General features: G+C 35.3%; 1 protein-coding gene across 7 annotated transcripts in view; it reads right to left on the bottom strand.

Annotated features, from left to right (window-relative positions):
- LOC136247368 (uncharacterized) overlaps positions 1-22,937 on the bottom strand; it is a 260,912-nt gene that overhangs the window by 66,106 nt on the left and 171,869 nt on the right. For all 7 annotated transcript variants that reach the window (XM_066039016.1, XM_066039014.1, XM_066039017.1 and 4 more), the window contains one exon: positions 3,058-3,149. In XM_066039016.1, coding sequence (XP_065895088.1) covers positions 3,058-3,149 — 92 coding nt within the window. The remainder of the gene's footprint in view (positions 1-3,057; positions 3,150-22,937) is intronic.

The following is a 22,937-nucleotide window of genomic DNA, read 5'->3' as shown; positions in this document are numbered from 1 at the left end:
ATACAACAAATGCTCTACAGTGGCTGCAGAACATTTTCTAAAAATTATAGCTTTGGAGTCTTGCTTATAGAAATTCATCTGACAAATGCCTCCTGGTTATTATTAATGCAAGTAGTTGGTATTTTATAACCAACCATATAACTATTGATTGTGGGTTTTAGTTTGTAAATCGGGTGAAGATCTGGTTTTTGTTTTGCAGGTGTAGACTTTGGGGGAAAATTTTACTTGCATAGCTGTCTGTAGTGATTTTGGCAAAACAATTATATTTAGCTCTTAACATTACATTTTAGAAGCCAATACTTAAACTTGATATCTACAAAAATTTCATTACCACCATATTACTCTACAAGAGTACCAAACATTAACATATCTGGCAAAACACGTCCTCTGCAAAGATAAACAAACTGACTGATTGCAATCATTTACAACACATAATCCTTGGTCACCTATATTTTTACTGCTTTTGTGGTAAACTAAAGCTTTGTTGATTCTCACATCGTGTTATTGAATCTAGGCTGCAACATCAAAACTCACCCTGATTTAAATGATCTCTATTGTTCACCAATCTCTAACAGAAGTTCTTTTAACGACTGTTAAATTAAACTAGCTTTTGTCTTTTTGATGTATACGTACAGGTATACACAATAAGGATTTAGTGCTACAGGTAAACCTTGAGAGAACTATGACCTTCCAAAAATTAATGTCGTCAAATACTCATTGCAGTGGTGGATTTAGAGGGGTTTCAAGGTTTCCATGGAAACCCCCTTTGAAAATGATTATGGAACAGTTGAGTATTTTAATTAATCATTGTGGCGTGTACCTATAATAAGTGATGTGCATGCTCAGCACTCTGTAAATAGACTCCGTAGATATTATAATTTCACACTAAAATTGTTGCCAAATGCAGTCCCAGAGCATCTAAATATCAAAAATTTACTGGGGGACATGACCCTAGCACATGCATGCTGAGTGTGCTTGCTTCGTACACTCATCCATGTCAGTGTATATGTCCACCTTTTAAACCGGAAACCCCTTTATAAATTCCTAGATCCGCCACTGTATTGGATGAAATATGATCACATCACCTCACACTTGGCTGCAATATACAAAAGCCCTCATAATAATGTATTGTGAGTTTTAGTTATGTCATCTACACAACAACTACACTCAAGTATCAATGTGTCATTTAACACTGTGTTGGCTATAAATAACATTAGTAGATCATTATACTAGCACACAGTACCTGAAGTTCGATGCTGAAATTGCCTGACTTACTATAAAGTGTAACACATTCCAATGAATGTACTGTGGGTTTCAGTTTTGTAGTTTACAAAAGTGAAACGTTGCACGAACAAGCTCAAAAATTGAATAAATATGTTAGAAATGGTTGTACAACACATTTATACATAGTTTGCAAGTTGGTAAAATGTGCCCCATCAGCCAACACATACAACAGACAGGTATCTAGTCTTGTAAGTATGATAAGTGAGATGGCAGGCAGGCCACCAACTGGGTTTTGGCATTTATTTAAAATCAATACTTAGTTTTCTGTAAGTTGTTTTTTTCTTCATGTTTTTAATGTTGTATAAGATGCTAGTTGCACTAAGATTCTTCCTTTTCATAGCGTACTGATGTTTCTATTAGTGCTGAAACGAACAGCAATTTTAATTATTCAAATAGTTGTGAACAAAACGACCGAATATTCGATTGTTCTTTAAGCTTATACTTCTATTGAATAAGTACTGAAACCTTTTGTTAGGGAACAAGGTAAAACCTAAGAGCTATTTCTATTTTTTCTAAAATCAGCATAGATACATCACTTCAATCACAATCTTAAGTTTCAAGGCTGGCCTTTCCACCTGAATACAGTGTACAAAGTGCTAATGATTATTCGAATAGTGTGGAAACAAATTGAATAGTGTCATGCTGACCGAATTGTCAAATAACTGAATAATTCTTTCAACACTAGTTTCTATAATGGCCTTCATTGGCAGAATTTTGGCAGGAACCAATCACTTTAGGGGAGAACCCTATCAAACAGTACTATCTGTTTGATAGTGGATCAGTATCGCTGTTTGGACTCAGCATACCGTCTATTAAAAAATGTTGGTGTTAAAAAAACTTTGGTGAATTTGGCGAATAGTATTACAATCACTAAAAGTTTTATCCATCAATTACTTTAATCTATCACATGAGCAGATTAGCCATGTTGGGTATCAAAGCATCGTGACAGATATTGTGTATTTCCAAGCATTACCTCCGATTGTCGTAAGTTCATTGTCTCACAAGAGTTCACGAAAATCCAAACATGCTCTTGAACCAGCAAATGATGCTTACACTTGTACGGTAGCTACCACTCGAATGCAACGTTGTTAATGCACAAGTGCAAGAGATTAACAGACTTGCGAATTTAGGAGTGCGGCAGCCGTTTCCATCTTGAGTCGTCATCCCTCAATGAGAGGGATAAAAACTCATGATAGAAAACATCTGCCATGCCTCTTAATTGGCAAGTTGTTTAATCACTTGCATTCGTGTGTAACAATGTTGCATTCGAGTGGTATAATACGTAGTAGCTAAAAAAATTCAGGTGAAGACACATTCGCCATAGTTTTCTTTGTCAATTTTGCAATAGTGGCAAACTTTCTTTACCGCCAAAGTTCTTTACTATATGGTATATCAGATTGGTCCAAAATTTCTGTCGGTATATGTACCTATAATAAATATGGTATACTATTGTTGTACTAGGTCAGTGCTACTGTGAACAAACATGCAGCGTCCTTTATGCAATGAGTTGATAAGGTCTAGGCTAAAAGCAATGGCTATTATTCAATTCACTGGGGCCGAAGGCATTAAAATGTGCGACATACTCAAGGTCATGCTCACAAAAAGTTTGCAAACAGTAAAACCGGTTTCAATTAAAAGTAAGCCAACTACAAAATTATATGTATTTTAGCTTGTACTATAACATAAGAACATTGTACATTCCATTGTAATCTTCAGTTTATCACATCAAAAAGTAACACCATCATTACTATAACAAGACTATACCACAAGTACCTTTATTTTGTTCCTGTCTAACTGTAGTTGTTGTAGATCCTTGCTGTCACTATGAACCTGACTGAGTCCTTGTTCAATATCATCCATCACAACTATTAGTGTATAAATAGTTATATGAAGTTTAACAATAAAACTATAATATCAACTACCAATGTATTTACATGAATATGCAACAAACAACGAGGGGCTATTTTGTAATACAGTTAATATTAACATTTAACAGCTTTCCTATTTAACAAGAAACAGGATACAATAAAACAATAGCAGTCTACATATAGTAGTGTAAGGTTGTAGCTCTCTGTACATGAACCGTTTAACTGTACAACGGAAATGTATCCCATTGTGGGAGGTGCGGGGGACATCCCCACCTGAAGCTTTCATTTTAAGAGGCCCTGAGATAGTCGTGAAAATACTGCTTTAAACTTACATAGCTACTTACAGATGCTAGCATGTCTATTAGATTGGTTGACTGCTCTATTAGAGTATATCAATCTTGGTACTTAGTAAAGTGGAGGGGTTGGCCCCACCTCCTGTGATGCCATAGCATACAGAAAACAAACTGATTTAACTGGTTGATAATGTGAACTTACTCTAAAAATACTTCATAAAAATTACACAGCAAAGTTCTCCATCACTTATCTGTACATCTTAAAACACTAGGTATTCAGGCACCTCCAGAAAAAACGCACTGGAGGGCCTTTCCAAAAAATATTTTAATATGCCGTAAATACTACTTTATATACATACGTACATATACGGTAGTGAGTCGGCGGCCAAGAAATTATAAGTGTTGTCTATGGAGCCACTTATATAGACTAGCCTAAAGTAAACGATTGTGGGTTTCAGTTTTTAAGAAAAAATCAGATTTTTACAACACTAGTATATATGTACATATTTACAGTCACAAAAAACAGTAAATTGTGTCAAAATACAACATTTTCAAGAACATACCAATTATACAATAAAACCTGTCTAATCAGGTCACTGTGTAATAGGGTCACCTGGCCTTCCTTTAATGTGTACAAAGTAACCTACTTAATGGAATTACCTCTTTGATAAGGAATCTCTTTGGCCTAAACAAGAGCAGAAAAGACAACCATAGAGTCTGATTGTTAGCCGCATTCGCTTAATAAAAGTTCACAATTAGAATATACGTACAATGCCATGTTGGCCTGACAACATTCCAGCTCGGGTGTTGTAAGAAGTTTGCACAAGAATCAATTGACTCCAATGATCACTCCTCTTTTCAAACAGTTTTAGGGTACTTTGAGATAATAAAGTCACTCTCTAAGGTTCCTATGGATACATATACTTGAAAATAACAAGGAGAACCACCTGGCAGACTCCTGTAAGTGTTCGAGTGTTAATCGGATGGCTGCAGGTTCAAGGTCCAGTCATGGATTTTTCTCCTTTCTCCACCTTTTCAAACACACTTTCTGGAACAACTTTAAACAGGCTGTAGGACCAGGTGTCCTACAGATCTTCAGCGCTCGTGCTATAAAGTCTTAATAAATAATTAAATAAATAAGGTTTAACTTATCTATTTAAAAAAATAAAATTCTTGTAAACATCGGATTAATGTACAGAGTTGCGTATTACAGTAGAGTTCATTTACTAACACTTGCCTATCAAAACTTTAACAGCAGTATTTTGAAAACACAGCTAGTAGTTTATCACTGTTTAAAGGCTAGTACCAATAGCATAAACTGTTCTCATTACAAAGCTGTGATTATCTCACTTACCTCTTGAAAGCTGCTGTGGTTTTCCAGTTCATTGTCACAAATGGAAATGCGATATACGGATGTGCCATTAAATTTCAAACTGCTTGTGAATATTTAGACAGATAAAAATATTAGTAAAGAGACTTCTCTGCCATATTCGGTTGATTTAAGATTACACATGGCTAAAACATATTTGCATCACGTACAAAATTGCATGTTTCCAAATATGGAAGACACTTCCATCATGAAGTTCAAGCAAGCTTACCTATCTAGGTCTTTAGAAAAATGCGTAAGTTTGTTTTTTAAATCTCAAAAAGCAATTCAATAGCACTGATTAAAACATTAAACTCACGTAACTGAAATGATGTTTCTAGATTTGTCCGTTCATTCATTGCAACTGAATGTAACCAGAACGTACTGCTAATGTAACCATAATCACAATTTTTAGGCATGCAAATATAATATATTTTTATTGGCTTGGGTGATATTGCCCGATGCAACAGAGACCTAGGATTACCCTAGATTTTGGGTAATCCCCGAATGTTATCCCTGATATGTATGCCTGTGTAACAACTGTTACATGCATTGCATACCATATAGTGGGTTATTTTCGAAACAGGAATTTTTGCACAAGAAGCAAAATCTGAATTTCGAAAGATTTTAATTTCGAAGAGTGCATATTTCGAAGTCCGGATGGATTTCAAATAAACGGAAATTTGTGTCACAAATTATGAAGATGCATGAATGTTTGCCGAAAACTGACTTATGGATGGATGGAATAATCCCCATTCCTGTGCACTGGAGAGAAGACTGAGGGAGTCTCGGGTGGAGTGAATTGACTGGCACGATCACACTCGATCATAGCTAGCTATCCTACTAGAGTAGACGGCCCATTCTGGATCACCTGTTTTTTCTGTACAGTAATGATACAGTTTACCCATTATCATCAGCAATACTGAGCTAAAACTCGAGGAATACACGAACAAATCGCCGAAAGTTGGACGGTTGCTTTCACTTGTCGGAATTTATTTTCGAAAAACCGGACGTGGGAATTTATTTTCGAAGAGAAGGGCCTCTTCGAAATATCCGAAAATAGAAACTTTTCGAAAATTACCAGCTATATGGTAGTTCTTGATATATAACAAGTTGTAAAACACAAAAATCATCTGGTTTTGTTTAATATATGCTCTCAAAGGCCTCCAAAAGTGTATGGCCTTTTCCAAGAAAATGGATAAACTATGATTTGTAGAGATGAGTGTTATATGCCCACTGGAACCATACCAACTAGTTTTATAAAAGTACACTTGTTGGTATTGATAGTGGGTTTTAATTTTGAAGGAAGGGAAGTGATTGAAGTGCGTGGGGGAGGGGTAGGACATGATGCCATAATGCATATGGGATGTGATTGAATTCCAATGATAATTACATGATGATAAACTAACAATGCTGAAGTCAACTGCATTTGCTAGTAGTGACTAAAATACATCGAACAATAACACAGGTACCTGATAATAAGATCAGAATATGTTCTACATAGTGCTCTATTGAAAAATTTATCATAAACTTGCTGGAGCTCAATGAAGCTCAACACATGAAACATTTTCTACACTAGTCCGACAATAAATCCAGCGCTAAACTTCACAATTTACTATAATATATGCTATAATAAAAATGTACAGTACACACACGTCACGCAATTATTGTGCCGTCATGTCCTAGCTTCTCTGATTTTATTATTATGAATACTTTATGATGTTGATCGTGGGTTTTAATTTTGTTGGATAGAAGTACAAGCGTTGTCTGGCAATTTTTGCTACAACAGAACACTTGTATGTGATCTGTTTTGCAAAATTTAGGACTACTACAAACATTTACAAAGGCCTCCAGAAAGTGTATGGCCTTTTCCAAAAAATTAAATTGATTTAAAAATAAAAACTTCCCATGATAACGGGCAATCAGTGTGCAGTAGTGTTGTAGAGTTTATATAGGACTATCTGACAGTATTGATTGTGGGTTTTGGTTTTGGAGAACTCTGTTAGACTTCTAGTCTTAGATCATTATGTAGATAATGTATAGGGATATTGATAACATAATCTGAGACCTTTGCAGCATTAAATTTTGTATAGCAGAACATTTATATTATTTGTGCAACTCCAGAAATGATCAAACGTGCAGGTAATCTATAAAAAAGAGCCGTAATCTCTGCACTGTATAACAAACAAGAACTTTCAGGATGGCGTATTAAGTTATAGTTATATCCCGGTACAAGGGTGATATCATTGTTATTACACGAGTCCAAGGCGGAGCCAAGGACGAGTGTAATAACAATGATATCATCCGAGTATACGGGATATAACTATTTTATAGGGAGTGCGCAGAAGTTTACGGATAGTAAATTAAGTTCCGGTTTGAGTTCCTGTCACTGTGCTCAAGATTTCGTCCGAATTGTGTGGAGATTCTACTTCGTAGCTACAAGAGAGACCTTACATACTGCCTATACAAACTGTAGCGAAGGGCGGTGTTATGAAGCAGCGGTTCCAGGTACGATTCGCCTTCGTCAGAAGTTGGTATGGTGGTGTAGCGTGGTGTGCAAGAGAAAAATAAAGACCAACAAGTGGCTACCATAGTCCGAGATAGAACGATGAAGCTAAAGGAAGTTAGTTCTTCACCATAGTGACCGTTGGGAGTGGTTGCTGGAGCGAAAATCGTTTAGGACTATTCTTGACATTTGTTAAACTATCGAATTGGTAACTTGTAGTGTTATTGTGTAAAGGATTAACAGTTTTCTTGTAAGATTTAGCTAGTTTTAAGTGCTGTATTGGTATGTTTTGTATCAATATTTCCTTATTTGGCTCTTTGTTCCATTGGTAAACAATGCCATTCGCGGTTATTATGATGTCACAAAAGAGACTGAGTGGCTCCGCAACAGGGTGATAAGTTAGTTATCACTGGGTGATAACTAATATATCGTACAGTAGCAGTGCCGTTCTGTCTAGCTGTATGGTAGTTATAACCCAGCGCGGCGCTTTGATACTCCCACGCACTGGGATGTAATGTGAGTTATAAGCTTAGCTGAACTCTTCCTTCACGCTTTGTTATAATTTGGAAAAGGCCACACACTATCTGGAGGCCTTTGGAAAGATTAAGGATGGGCGATACTAGGATTTTTTTCTTGAATTGATATTTGATAATTTCTTGTACAGTGTATCGATGCCAATGTAGCTCAAAGCTACTGAATTGAAGGTATCTTGGTATGAAACACAGTTTTTTGCTAGATGTAAGGTATCAACAATGCTTTAAATAGGTCAATCTAGCATTAAAGTGCCATCTAAAGATGTTACAATCAGCAGTAACTTCCTATTTGCACTGAAATTTTACTAATTGATCATGTGAGCTATCTGTATTAGTATCGACTATTTTGGTATCAAGCATCGATATTCATTTGAATTGTATTGTATCAGTGGCATCTTTTGGTATCGTATCACCCATATCTAGGAAAGATACAAGTTAAAGGTGCAGCTGTATATCCTATCTATAGGTGAAACGTATGCAGTGCTCTTGTATATAATGTTGCAAAGCATCACATACGAGTGTGCTGTTGTAGCGAACATACTTATACCCTCTTTATAAAATCCAGACCCACAATCAACATCAACAAATACTCATCTAAAAATCTTACAGCACAACTTCAATAATTAGTCATCATTTTTTAAATCCATACCATACCGTTACATGAACAACTATTTTTAGAAAAGGCCATACTTTTCTGGAGGTCTTTTACACACTAATAAGTGCTTTAATACAACTATATCACAACAATTATACACAAGCTCCCATTTAACTATGTAACACTTTCCCTTCTTTTGGTCTTGTAGCAACACTCAAAATAAGCAGACAGCTCTATATAGACTATAGAAGATGTTGAGTAAACACCACACCAACCAACAGACACTATGACTACTAATTGTAAACAATTAATTTGATCACCATGACTAGTTAATTGATACTATAATGAGGGAGGCTTGAGAGGCATTAGTGTGACACATATGCACACGCACACGGACGCACGCACACAAATTGCACAACCCTCCAAAACAAGCCTGCAATATTCTTAAAAATCTTGTCTAAAAATTAAAGTTATTTCAAAATCAAAACCCACAATCAATACCAACAAGTACTTCTATAAAATCAGTTGGTATGATTTCAGTGGGTATATATCAATTGAATCGTCTATTATGATTTTTTGGAAAAGGTCATCAAACTTTGGAAGCCTTTAAGAATGTTTGTAGTATGGTGTGTGGGCAGATCAAAGGCTGCTGCTGCTATTGTTACAACTGGTTTACAAATAATTGTAACATAGCCTCCTTTTGGCCACACAGTCTGGCCACTAATTAGTTCAAAGACTCCAAACACCAGACCAACACAGGAAGTCACAATACAAGACTAAGGACTGAAAAGGATGTAAAATCGTTCTGGAACGAATAAACACACAACATTGCACTTGTCTGAATGAAGGTAAGCAGTACAACCGTCGTTCGCCAATAAATTAAGCTAACCCAAGGCTATTATAGTGCTGCACCACTCAACAATGAGTATCAGACACTTCAGCTACACCTGTCTAACTGATGTGAAGCAGTACAATGGCTGGAGTGATTGGCATCAATGATGGCACCTCGTGCTCGTGCATGGCAACACGCTACCAATGAATAAACTAGCTAACAATGAATTAACTAACTATCAAGACAGTAATTAGTGAGTAAAATTGCTCCCCAGCGCTCAGCGGTAACCAATATTATTAGTGTTCCTTCCATGTTACAAATGGGCACCTTTGATCTGCACATGCCCCATACACCCATGACGTTTGCATCTGATTTGTAAACAACTCCACCCTCGGGCCTGTGGCCCTTGTATTTACAAATCAGATACAAATACTTTTGTGATGCATGGAGAATCTGTAAATATGTGCAATTCACAGATTTCCTTACAAATACTATAATCCATCCAATCAAAATCGCACTTTCAATACATTTGCTAATGTACATATTTATGTAAATTTGATTATGTAGACTTAGTTTTATAGTGATATTTAGAGTATTGTAAAGCAAATTGTCTAGGCCAATCATCATGTGTCCTTCGGAATTTCTACCAGTTAAACAGAGTACAGTAACATTCCTAGCAATAAAATCCTGATTTCAATATTTAGTTTTTCGTTATTCCACATTTTTTGCTTCAACAAATCCGATTAGTCAAATTTCAAAAATCAACAAAAATAAAAACAGCAACCTACACACATATATATATAACAAATGCTCAACAAATAAAATATGATATAATAACTATCCTGTTCGTAACCTTGCATTCAATACAACCACCCTGCTTTGTTGTGGATAACAAGCAAGCACCTTCTCTCGTATTTCTTTATTGTACATTGCGTAACACATCATCAGCCAATATTGTACTATTTAAAAGGGATCACAAAATGCTACCACCATAAACAAAATAATTATTCCAATGAATACAATTCTAAAAATCAATCCCACAATCACATATAAAATGTACCACTATATAAGTAACAGATGCAGCTCTACATCAACTTTAAAGTGCAAAAATTGTATAATAAATTTTTTTGGGAAAGGTCATACAAGCTAACCCCTTGAGACCTTTGATACTAAAACAGGCTGTTAACTGCATTTGTACTTGCCTCATACCACATGCCTGCTTGGTTCGTCACAACTTGTCTTGGTTATCATATAGCATAAACATCTACCGAGCTGGACCAAACAACACACGACAAGTTGATGTTGTGCTACTTCTAAAAACCAGGCGCCATACAGCTAGCTAACTCATGTGGAATTAACTAACTGTATGTATAAGAACATAGCTATAGTACATCAATAATTCAGATTTCATGAATTTTTTTTGTAATTCTTTAATTACGCTGCTATGCATCTGTTAACTGGTTTTAACAACATGTCACCCACAGAAGTATCTTCTAAACTGTTTTATAGTTCAACTACCCCGTGTTTTTCTTAACAAATTCTCTCGAAAAATCCTCAAAGCTGCTTTTCATTTTTGTTCACATACGTAGGCAACATGCCCGCTTTCAACTTGAAGGGATAGGCTATTCCTGGTAGCCTATGAGGCCTGCACTGTTCTTTTTCAGTTGTTAAATGCCGATAAAACTTGAAAGGAAGGTAATTCACAAAGTCTAAGGAGAGTTGTCACACCTGTATCTCAGACCGCCATAAATAAACCACCTCAGAGCAAAGTTTACTCATGTGGAAGTTTAAAACAGGCTTTTTACTTCTTATGTGCAAACTGCTTTTACTGTCCTCACATGGGTGCATACGGAAAAACATATATAGGTAGGCACACACATGCACACATGTACGCATGCATGTACGCACGCACACACACTTTTATGAAAACAATTTCAGTAAACCAGGAATATGTCTTGTTAAAAATTCTAATAACTAAATTGTTCAAAACCAAAACCCACAATCAGTAGTACAAAGTGCTTCTATAAATACACTATATAATCCTTTTGTGCTAACATCAAATCATCTTTATGAATTTTTTTGGAAAAAGGCTGTACCGTTTTGGCAGCCTTTGAAACATCTACTTGTGAAAACACAAGACCACTCAACTAAACAAGATTGGTATTCATACACAATCGTATATCTAAGTAACCTCATAGATAACGCCATTAATGTATTTTGCAGATATAAAGGATAGACTCTAGGATGTTTTCTGAAATTGTTGTCATTTCAGGTGACCATGTGCGACTAAATCACACTAAGCACGGGCCATAATTTGAAGCAATGTAGTACTAGGGTTAAGTGGTATAAAAATTTTGAATTTCTTTCATTTACCTACTTGATTTTTTTTTTACCATAGCAAAGTCAAAACCCACAATCACAATTATTAAAAAACCAGTCCACAACTTTGCAATTATGTCTTTACACTAAAAAGATAAATTTCTCTTATTTGTTTTGAAAAGGTCATACAAAATCTGGAGACCTTAAAAGTTAAGGAGTTGGGGTTACAGGTAGCATGCACAGTTCATGTATTATTACTTTGTCCTTGGTTCTTGAAATATGTTTTTATAAAGCACTTGTGTCGCTGCTCTTTGTTGCCAGACTTTTGTTACAAGGACCCCATTATAGAATTGATTCTCCAAGTGTTGGTGAATCTCTTCAAAGACTATCATGTCCATTTAGGAGACCTCAATATCCCAAGTAGCTATAGACATTTCCCCTTCATGATTTTTTCACATCTCATCTTTACGCATAACTTCAAAACAGTTGGTACTATCAACAAAACTGACCTCACGAAGAGGCAGATCTGTTTAACTCTATTTCAACTACACGCTCTAAAAATACGCAAGGAGTAACCACTACAGGAAAAGTGCAGTGGTTACTAAAACATTTGATAGAAGTTACAGTGAGCTTAGAAAGTGGTGCCACTGGTTTTTATATCAGTTCTGCCATACGGTGGTGAGTGTGTTAAACAAGACAACTTATTTGACCAACTCTTAACAAGTCACAAACACACATCCACAACCTCATTGATAAGGTCACTATACATAAATTTGAGCTTGATACTTAGGGCAAAGCAGCATTTGGCTGCACGATTTGCTAGCTGCTGAGAACACAAAGTGTTGTCTTGAAATGGCATGGTTCTTAGTTACTTTGATCTATTTTCTAACAGTTTACAAGCATTGTAGTTTTTGTCAGGTAGATGTTCAACCCCTACACTGCATTTGTCAATCATTTGTCAACTTTCAAGTTCCCTTCTGTAGGGAAACTTGTCAAAAATTTCATTTAACTTATCAACAGTTTGCTATCAATTATTCATACATAATTTTCTCTCTCTCTTGAATTTATAGAGCCATACATTATAATTGATTGTGGGATTAAGTTTTTTTTAATAATTACATATTGAGCGCAGTCAAACCTACAAAATCATGTAGGTGATTAATAAGCACACAATTTAGAACCAGAATTTAGACACTCTAATAGAGCAGTTTTCATTATCAGCCATGAAGCTAAAATAGTTTGTTATCTGTATGCTATGCCACCATATAAGGTCGAAACAAAGCGGCCACCCCCTCAACTTTACCGGTAAAATTAGGTACTCTAATAGAGCAGCCAATCAATAGAGCAGTCACCTCTATAACTGTTAATGTCTGCAAAATAACCTAATGTAGCTACCTGCTTAATAGGGAATCTCTTTGGCTCAAAGAGACAGTCTGGTTGCTAGGTGATTTTGCTAATAAAGTTATTAAGTATATGCGCAAAAAAAAGAAGAAAATTTGGCTCTTGGGTTATGATTTCAAAATTATAACCTACAACAACAACATACTTCTATATAAAATCTGTTTGTGTGCCAGTTGGCGTAAATCATCTGAATCACATTTGGAAAAGGTTTGAAAACACATATTATACAAAAACAGGTAATGTTTCACTACAACAGAACACTTGTACTTGTTTTGCAAAATCCAGGAGTACTAAATACATTTGACCTATAGAAACAACCGTACAATTAAATTCAAACTAAAGGCCTCCAGAAAGTGTATGGCCCTTTCCAAAAAATATATATTTATCAGATTCCTTGATAAAATGCTTACAGTTGTGTTGTATACTTTTATAGGACTACCTCACAGTATTGATTATGGGTTTTGGTTTTGAAAAGTTCTAGTCACAAAAGCTAAGAATTTTAAATTCTTTATGTAGATATTAACTATGTTGTGGGGCTTTTGTAGCATTAAAATTTCTAAATTAATAATTATTTGTGAAACTCTAGAAATAAACAAGCATGCAGGAAATCTATAAAAACAGCTGCATTCTCTGCCTGTATAATTAAGTAACATTTCCAAAAAATTTCCTAATTTTAATATTTAGCTTTTCGTTATTCCATATTTCCTGCTTCAATGAATCCCATTATCTTATATTATCCAAATTTTTATAAATAAACAAAATTAAGGTGGTGCTGAACTGATTAATCCAGATGTACAAAACAAATAGTTTCAACCCACGTGCTTAATGAGCTATTTTAGGGTGGCCCAAAACTTTAAAGTGTAAAACCTAATCTATGCCTAGAAAGCTGCTGTGATAATCTGTGATGTTTTAGTTTCACAAACAAAGTTTCGGGAAATAACATTCCTTCATTTTACGCCTATATAACTTTAAAGGTTCAAGCTGATTTTTAAAATAACTTAGCCAATGAACAACCTAGCGCTAAGCTACTTCGGTCCCAACCATTTCTCACCTTGTAGAACAATTCTATGCTTTCTTTTTCACTGATAACAACACGGAAAGTAGTAAAAAAACGCACACCTGTGGGCTACAACATTGGCCAAGAACTCCATCAACCATGAATCGCAAAAATTCGAAGTATATACTATTGTAGAGTAACACTCACCCTATGCCTATACTAAATTTTGATGGTCTGTGGTGCATAATTTAGAAGTTATCTAGCAAAAGGAGACAGTGTGGCTAGTCAGGATGTACTACATACACCATTAATAATGCGATGGCAGCTGATGCCGTTCACCAGAGCATTAACCAGAGTTGTGACAAGCTAATAGTTTCAAAACGTGAATAACATTAGTTGTATCAACAACAGTAGCTGGGCAATCTGACAGAGCTTGTTCTGATAGTTCACTGAAATGCTTCACTGTGGTCTATGGATTTCCACGTCATTACCACAAACATGCTGTCCAATTAACTTTGTACCGCTAGCCTTACTTGGTTCAGCGCCACCTTAAATACAGCAATGTAAACACAAGTAAAATGTAATCAAGCAAACACACTGCCCTACTCATATTTATAGCCCTACAAGTATTGATAAATTGTGGGTATTAGTTTCTAAAAACACGTTACTGTACAGACAGTGTCGCATATTTCATTCACAGCTTTACAATTTTTAACCAATAATATTATTTTACGAGAGATCTGCAAGAAGGTTAAAGTCTATTAATACAAATAGTCATTATACATTAAGTCATTGTGCAATTTCTGGATAAAAAGTTGAATGTCTTCAGATTTCCATAGATGTACTGACAAAAAGATATCCGTGTGTAAGAGATCAAGTTCTAGCCCTACTCCTTCGACAAATGGGTCTAGTGGCTATATTTTCCCATAAATGGATAAGAGAGAATGATACGTTGATGCGGTTGGCTGAAATTTAACAATGATGCTAACCAAGTATCAAGTTTTTGCTCCTCTGCTTGCCAAAAATTTGAAGAAAGACTAAGGAGTATGAGAAACATTTTGCTTTTCTTATAGGAGTAACTAACCTTCAATGTTCTTATTTTAAAGATCACGCAAAGACCAACATGCATAGTAAAGCTATGCCCGTTTATTTCATGCTGAGGATTTGTGGTCAAGGCTCTATAAAGTTGCTTGGTCTGCACACAGACAACAGCACTGATGCTACTAATGGTGAAGAAGACATGTCCCTACATGGATATCAGTGATGGCCTGATATAGGCCAATGGTATTGCAATTTTCCTGAATATGGTTTTAAAAATTTCCATGTTTGTAAGTACGAGTATCAATCTTACACATCACTGAAGTCTTATAAACTTGCTCAATCAAAATAAATATGTACGTTGCACAATGTCAGATTCTATAAAAGTATTACACCCACTCAAACTGCAGTTAAAAATGACTATTCAAAATTCTAATAACTAAACTCTTCACAACCAAAATCCACGATCAGTAGTACAAAATGCTTCTATAAGTAACGTTACACAATCCTGTTGTGCCAACATTAATTCATTATTTATTTATTTTTTTGGAAAAAGGCTGTACCCCTTTTTGGTGCCCTTTGAAACATCTACTTGTGAAAACACAAGACCACCTAACAAGTTTGGTATTCATATACAATCACTTTTATAAAACACGTGTGTTACTGTATTGTTAGTTTCAGCTCTGTATTGCCTGGCTTTTATTACAAGGACTAATTACAGAATTGATTCTCCAAGTGTTGGTGAATCTCTTCGAAGACTACCACATCCATCAGGACTCCAAGTAGCTGTAGACATTTCCATTTCATGATTTTCACATCTGATCTTTACACACAACTTTAAAGCAGTTCGTCCTAACCTGTTTAACTTGATTTCAATTCCATACTTTATAAAGTATGTGAGGTGTGACTGCTAAAGGATAGGGGCTAAAACATATGACAGAAGTTGTAGTATGCTTAGAAGTGATAATACCAGTTGATTCAGCTATAACACATAGAGTCGGGTTGTTAAGTGCGTGTGTTTAAGCGCATATTAATTGTGCATGCACATTAACCATGGATAATTAGCATACTTGGCTCAATGCGAGGCTCACAATGTGACAAAGCTACACACACGAAGAAAAGCTGGAAGTGCTAGAAAATTAATGTCTTCTCGGATGCTTACGCCTCTCTTGAGGTCTCTGTGCATACACTTAACCCGACTCTATGGTATATTGGTTATGTTGGTGAGTGAGTTAAACAAAACATCTTGTTGGACCAACTCTTAACAGGTCACAAATACACATCCACTACCTCATTGATAAGGTCACTATACATTAGTTTGAGCTTCATACTTAGGGCAAATCAGTGCACGATTGGCTAGTTGCTGACAACATAAGTCTTGAAATGGCATGGTTCTTGGGTACACCTCATTTCTTTAATCTATTTTTAAACAGTTTGCAAGGACTGCCGTTTTTGTCAGGCAGGCAACATGCGCACGCCGACCACTGATTACAACAAATTCCAACTTTATCAAATAACAAGTTACCGATCGACCATGTGATACACAAAGGCTCGTTAATCTAATGAGCCAAGAAGCTTATAGTTTAAATATAAGGGTCCCACAAGAAGCCTGGCCCATAGTTCACTATAACTTGATCAGAAATAGATAATTAGATTTTATGGATTTCGAAATCTCATCCCTACTTTTGTCGAGTTTGTTGATATCTTGTCTGAATCAGTGGAGTATAGCTAGATGTAATCATAGATAATAGAGTAAAGGGATAGGAAACGCAAGCGATTTCCGGTTTGATTTCCATTACGCGTGACTTGAAATGACAAGACAGTTTTGTGAGAATTAGTGTTCTGAGCAACGTAAATAGTAATCCAACAGACTACAGTAAGTATTTAGGCCTATGTGAGAGATTTTGGCGAGAGAATTCAGACCGTAGATTTTGTAACAAAGTGTATCGCATTAACCATGATTGTTACACGCTGTCACACTTTCGCTCATCGTACCTTCATGCCTCGTCCATACCGCTTCTTTTATAGCCGGTTCCACTTTCGAATCTTGTGGTAAGCTAGGCGTGTCACCAACACAGTCTTCAACCGTTGCGTTGTACTGCAAGGTGGTTTAAACTTTTGGTTAAAAATGGAAGATACTTAGTCGTTTCTTCAAGCAACAGTTCCTGTTTTGCTCCGATATTTCCTCTGGTTCCCTCTGTTAAATGGTAAGGAATAGGTTTATCACAGTTAATAGGATAGAATATATTTACGAAGAAAGTAAAGTGGTTTAAAGTAATTTTTGGGCCGTTTTTTTCACTTTCAATCTCCTTTAATTTTGTGTATAACTTCCTTGAGGGTTGGTACCATTTTATTTCCCTCGATTACTTACTTGAGTTCACTGTAGCGAAGTTTCACAGTCGTTGGTTACAAAATTCTGTCGTTACAACAATTTGTTTCTCTTTGATACAAGCGCAGCAAGCGTAACGAGTATGTTCGTGACGTACTACACGGAATTCCAATAGAAATGTATGTATTTTGTGACGTCACGTTATTGCGTTTCCTATCCCTTTACTCTATTATCTATGATGTAATACACTACGAAAATAATTTATTGCTATCACTTTTTCACATCGAGAGTTCATCAAGAAACGCCAAGACAAACAGCTAACATTGTCATAACTTTTGAATAAAGTGCTTACGGAACAATCCACACATTTCATTTGTTAAACTCATCAGGAGAGACAAAATGGTATCTTGTTTTTAACCTATGAGTGTAGTACGCAGCAGTTAAAGTGGTAAAAACAAATCTGCACAGCCGCATAAGGCAACTACAATAACCCTCCCCCCTAAGGGTACTAACTTCACCAAGCTGCAAGTATCCAGTTACCAACTCTTATGTTTTAGTTTAGAAATACCACAAGTTCGTTTGTTATAGATTTAGCAATTTTCAAACATTTCAAGTTTCTCCTAAATAAATTAGGGAAACTTTACAAAAATTAATAATATTACAGTCAACCGTAGACAATGAAATATGTGAAATATGTGACAGTAAAAACATTTAGGATGGTATTTATAACAATACCTTTGAGAATTGATTGTGGGATTTAGTTGTGACAATTTTTATACAACAATACCTTATGATAACTTGAGTGTATCCAATATCTATCTATAAACAGTCATGCATGCACACAACACAACGCTTTATTCAAATTGGAAGACAACCATCTGACATAACCAGTAGCTACTGATATTGGATTTACGAAGGGACAGGCAACAGCGGACTCCAAATATGCATTAACACAATGGAACTAAAATCCACAATCAAATGTAACAGGTGTCACTATATAACCACCAACATGGATTATACTTTCAAATTATAGAGCAATTATCAGTATATTTTTTGGAAAAGGTTCAAGTCAAATACTTGAGACCTTGAATATTAACCTTAAATGCAGTAGCCTTCCTAGTCATTGGCACTAGGTACATATGTGTATTGAGTGGTTTGTACCTGGTAAGGCAAAAGCAATGTCAAATAATGAAGAAAAAATCTATAGCATGATCCATTAGCAAGTTACACATGTTTGAAGGTTAGTCAATCACTGTCAGTCCACATTGTCAAGATAGTTTTTGTCAGTAAGAAACAGCAATCTGGAAATGATTTGATTTTCATAGAAACAGGTCTTCATTGTGTTTGTCTGTGCATGTGTGCATGCGTGTGTGTAATAGTAGTATATGAAATACTCTTAATATGCACTGATGAAATGTATGGCCCAGCATTATTAGGGTGCAGTACAAAGAAGACACAGACTTTGAAATACATTACACCGCAGTACTATTTGGAGGCATGGTACTATTTGAACACATTATGGAATAGTACTAGTCCATATAATACATAAAACAGCTTTAAATACAACAAAACGCATACAGGTGGCCGGATACAGAATTTTTAAAATTGCCAAAAACTTGAATTTTAGACTGACTGCCTGACTGACTGACTACGTAAGCCTAGAGGCCAAACGAAGCAGTGCACGGCCACCATTTTACGCCACAATAACAAACTCACCAGTGGGATGTGCCTTTTGGGGTTCTGACAAGTGTGTGCCCTCTGCGTCTTGTCTTTTCTTTTATCTTCACTCAGGCTGCTTGTCTTCTTCTTCATCCAACAAAATCATACTGAGGCATTAATTTTCTGTATCAACACTTTCTTTAAGCAGCATAATACACGCCACTAGATTATTTAAGGTGCTTTTACTACGCTACTGTATGGAGGCATAGATTATATATTCATAACTGATATAATCTATGGCGGAGGTTACTGTACGAGGTATACCGGTACTAGATAGCTTTCACGATAGGTCACAAGATCACACCCATTCTTCATTCTACGCATTATTGATCTATCGATTGAAACTACAACCACGATGACTCACCCCTTTTATGCTAGCTGTATTTCAGTGACCACACACCTTCAAGTTTGAAGGCTGACTCGAGATAATAATCAATCGAAATCACGCCCCTTTTTTGGCAAGCACACATCTTTGCAGGCTGACTCGAGATACCCTAATACAGCAGTCACTCTAACAGAACAGTCACATGTTTATAGCTAGCTGTATGCTTTAACAAAAAAGTAAACAAACCTAGTATATTAAAAATTATAAATTTAAATAGGAATCCAAGCGATAAAAAGTAGTGAAATAAGAGATGAATGATGGTAGCTATTAAAGTATAGCTTGGTGGGAAATCCCTACTTTGGCATTGAACCATGCCAAAGTAGGGATTTCCTACCGAGCTATGCTGTAATAGCTACCATTGTTCATCTCTTATTTCACTACTTTTTATCGCTTGAATTCCTATTTAAATTTATAATTTTTAATATACTATTTTTTATCAGAGCCACCTAGGTGTCGGTGGTCAGGAATGTGCTTAACGCAGAACTCTGTAGCAAGACCACCTCAGTATAGTGACTATATCAATTAGGTCCAAAGTGTACTTCATGACCTCCTTAATAAGACCACCCCATTACAGTGACCACATTAAGTATTTCTACAGGTGTGTCCACTAAAGCATTAGGAGTTCTATAGTTATTACATGCCACCAAAGCTAAATTTTGTACAAATTTATAATACAAACTAAAACCCACAATCAAAATTTACTACTGTTATTATTTTTTGTATACATTTCAATACCAAGAATTTACAAACACCATTTTACTTACAATATTTTTAAGGAAAGGTCATACAGTCATACTGGAGGCCTTTGAAACAGGTAACATTGTATTTAGAATAAAGAAACTGAACTATCAATGATTGATGCCTGAATTTCTGGTAGCCACAGGCTGAATTAAACAATACTACCCTTACAATATGTTACACTCACTATTAGCCATTCTTAAGGAACTCGACTACCTTATTTAACTGTAGGCTTATATTTGAAAACAGGCGCTTATTGTACCAATATATTAGAAACTCCTGGCTTTATAATTTAGACCGGTGTTTCTTGGACTGCTACTTTCATATGAAGAAATGTGGTAATGTTGTCTATGTTTGCATAATAAATATATTACAAATAGCAAAATCTAAAGTTTGCCATAACCAGAATGTTCGAACAAACAACAGAATCCCAACAAATTGTTTACAAAGATGTCTTAAAACTATTCTATAAAATCAGGAACAAACAGCCAATCGCCATCTCCAGCAGATTCTACCAATGTATAACAATGTCTTTGAATAATCAATTAATTTGCATTTCGGGTAACAATTTTTATCAGGAAACCTGGTGTAGACCCAAAGCAAGCCTGTAGCCAACTGTGAACATGTACTTGTGAAATTTAAAACCTAAATACAGCTCATTTTTGGCATTTTGCAATATAAAATAAAACCCACAATCAAATGTAACAGCTCCTCCTATATAAAGCAAAACTAGTGTGAACAAAATATGTAAAGTAAACTTGAGTTATATTTTTTTTTGGAAAAGGCTATCCACTATTGGATGACCTTGAAGCTACCTATATTGTAAAACCTTATAGTTTGCATGCAATTTGCCTTAATTCAAATATTACAATTAAAACAACAGCGCTATTTGTAATTAGAAATAAAAGAATTCCTGGGCTTAACTAAACACCTATTTTGAAGTTGATTATAAGTAACAAAGAGGCCACTACGTAAATAAAATATACTTCAAGCGTAATTATACACAAAGCATATTTTAATACCACTACTGGAGAAGTGTTGTCATTCTCAAGTGTTTATCCTATGGTTACATAATCAACACCATTTTACTCATAACGTAACATGCCTACAGGTTTACTCTACAATTGAAAAAAATCTGCATGGAATTAAATTAGGAACATATGTAGATGGTATATGCCACTCTAAGTAGCATCCTATAGTATACAAACTAAAACCCACAATCAAAAGTAAGTAGTGACCTTGTAGATCAAATCCCACAAGTTAAAGGTTTATTTTTGGAAAAAGCCATACAATTATTGTAGGCCTTTCAACATGATCATTAAAGTTAAATGCAAAAAATGATGTGTGCATTGCACACAAAATGGTGTCACGGTGCACACTTTAGGGTCCAATATGTGCACTGTTACACTGTTTTAGTGTACAAAGAAGACTTCATTTTCAGAGTGTACACTGTAGAATACTAAAGTTCCACGACCCAAAAAATATTGGGGACTGAGTTACAACTTTAACTGTGGCATTAACTTTAAACATACAATGTAAGTTTTACCCTCCATCCAATTCCATCAGTGCAGTAGAAATAGGACAATATATCAATACATTGCTGTACTGCAATACCAAAGACATATACAATTCTTACTGCAAATGAGATAATGTTTATCGCAACATATCAGGTGTAATTAGAATATATGAATGATCACTAAGAATGACTAATATCGATACTATATGATAGGTAGGATATCAGCTTTTGTAATAGTTTGTGTAATTACCAATTGTCATATAAAATTGTAGGTTTCGTCATACTCAATTGGAAATTTTACATACAATAAGAATAATTGTTTGAAGACTATAATTGCTTACACATCAAAATTAATTCCCACAATCGATTGTCACAGGTGATGGTATAAATATCTGTATCTGATGGTATGTGTTTTACTGATTTGATTGATTTGATTATTTTTTGGCAAGCTTTCCCAAATAGTGGGAAACTTGAATTCATAACTGGCCTTGTATGTAAACCAACAAGTTATCTGGTGTTATGTCTGAGCCATGTGTGATGTAATTTTCAGTAGGTAGTAGAACTATGTATTAGTTAGAACAAACCGACAAGGTTTCTACACACATTGTCTTTTTGAAAAGTCTTTTACCTATTTGACCACACTATAGTGTCTTGTGTGGGTGTTAACCAAACTATAATTTTCTTATCAAACAGTACAGTAGTACTGTTTAAGTAGGGTTTGCATCAAAAGTGACGCGCGCCGCCAAAAATACCATCCTTAAAAACCAGCTTAGAAACTTCTTACACGACAAAAATCACCTTTACAGAATAATATTAGTCCACCTAACATCAAATGTAGCGTAATTATAGCTAGCTGCAAGCTTTAACAAAAAACTACACAAACTAGTATATTAAAAATTATAAATTTAAAAATGAAGTAGGGTTTCAAGCTATAAAAAGTAGTGAAACAAGAGATGAACAATGGTAGCTATTACAGCATAGCTCAGTGTTAAATCCCTACTTTGGCATGGTATAACAATTATTTTGTGTTCAATGCCAAAGTAGGGATTTCCCACTGAGCTATGCTGTAATAGCTACCATTGTTCATCTCTTGTTTCACTACTTTTTATAGCTTGAAACCCTACTTCATTTTCAAATTTATAATTTTTAATATACTAGTTATTTGCTTGCAAGTAGTTTTATGGTTGAGATTAAACTAGAGATAGCTGCAAATAATAA

Source organism: Dysidea avara, chromosome 2 (assembly GCF_963678975.1).
Source record: "Dysidea avara chromosome 2, odDysAvar1.4, whole genome shotgun sequence".
In the NCBI taxonomy this organism is placed as follows: domain Eukaryota; kingdom Metazoa; phylum Porifera; class Demospongiae; order Dictyoceratida; family Dysideidae; genus Dysidea; species Dysidea avara.
The sequence above is the reverse complement of the archived record's forward strand: the minus strand, read 5'-3'. Positions and strand labels throughout refer to the sequence as shown.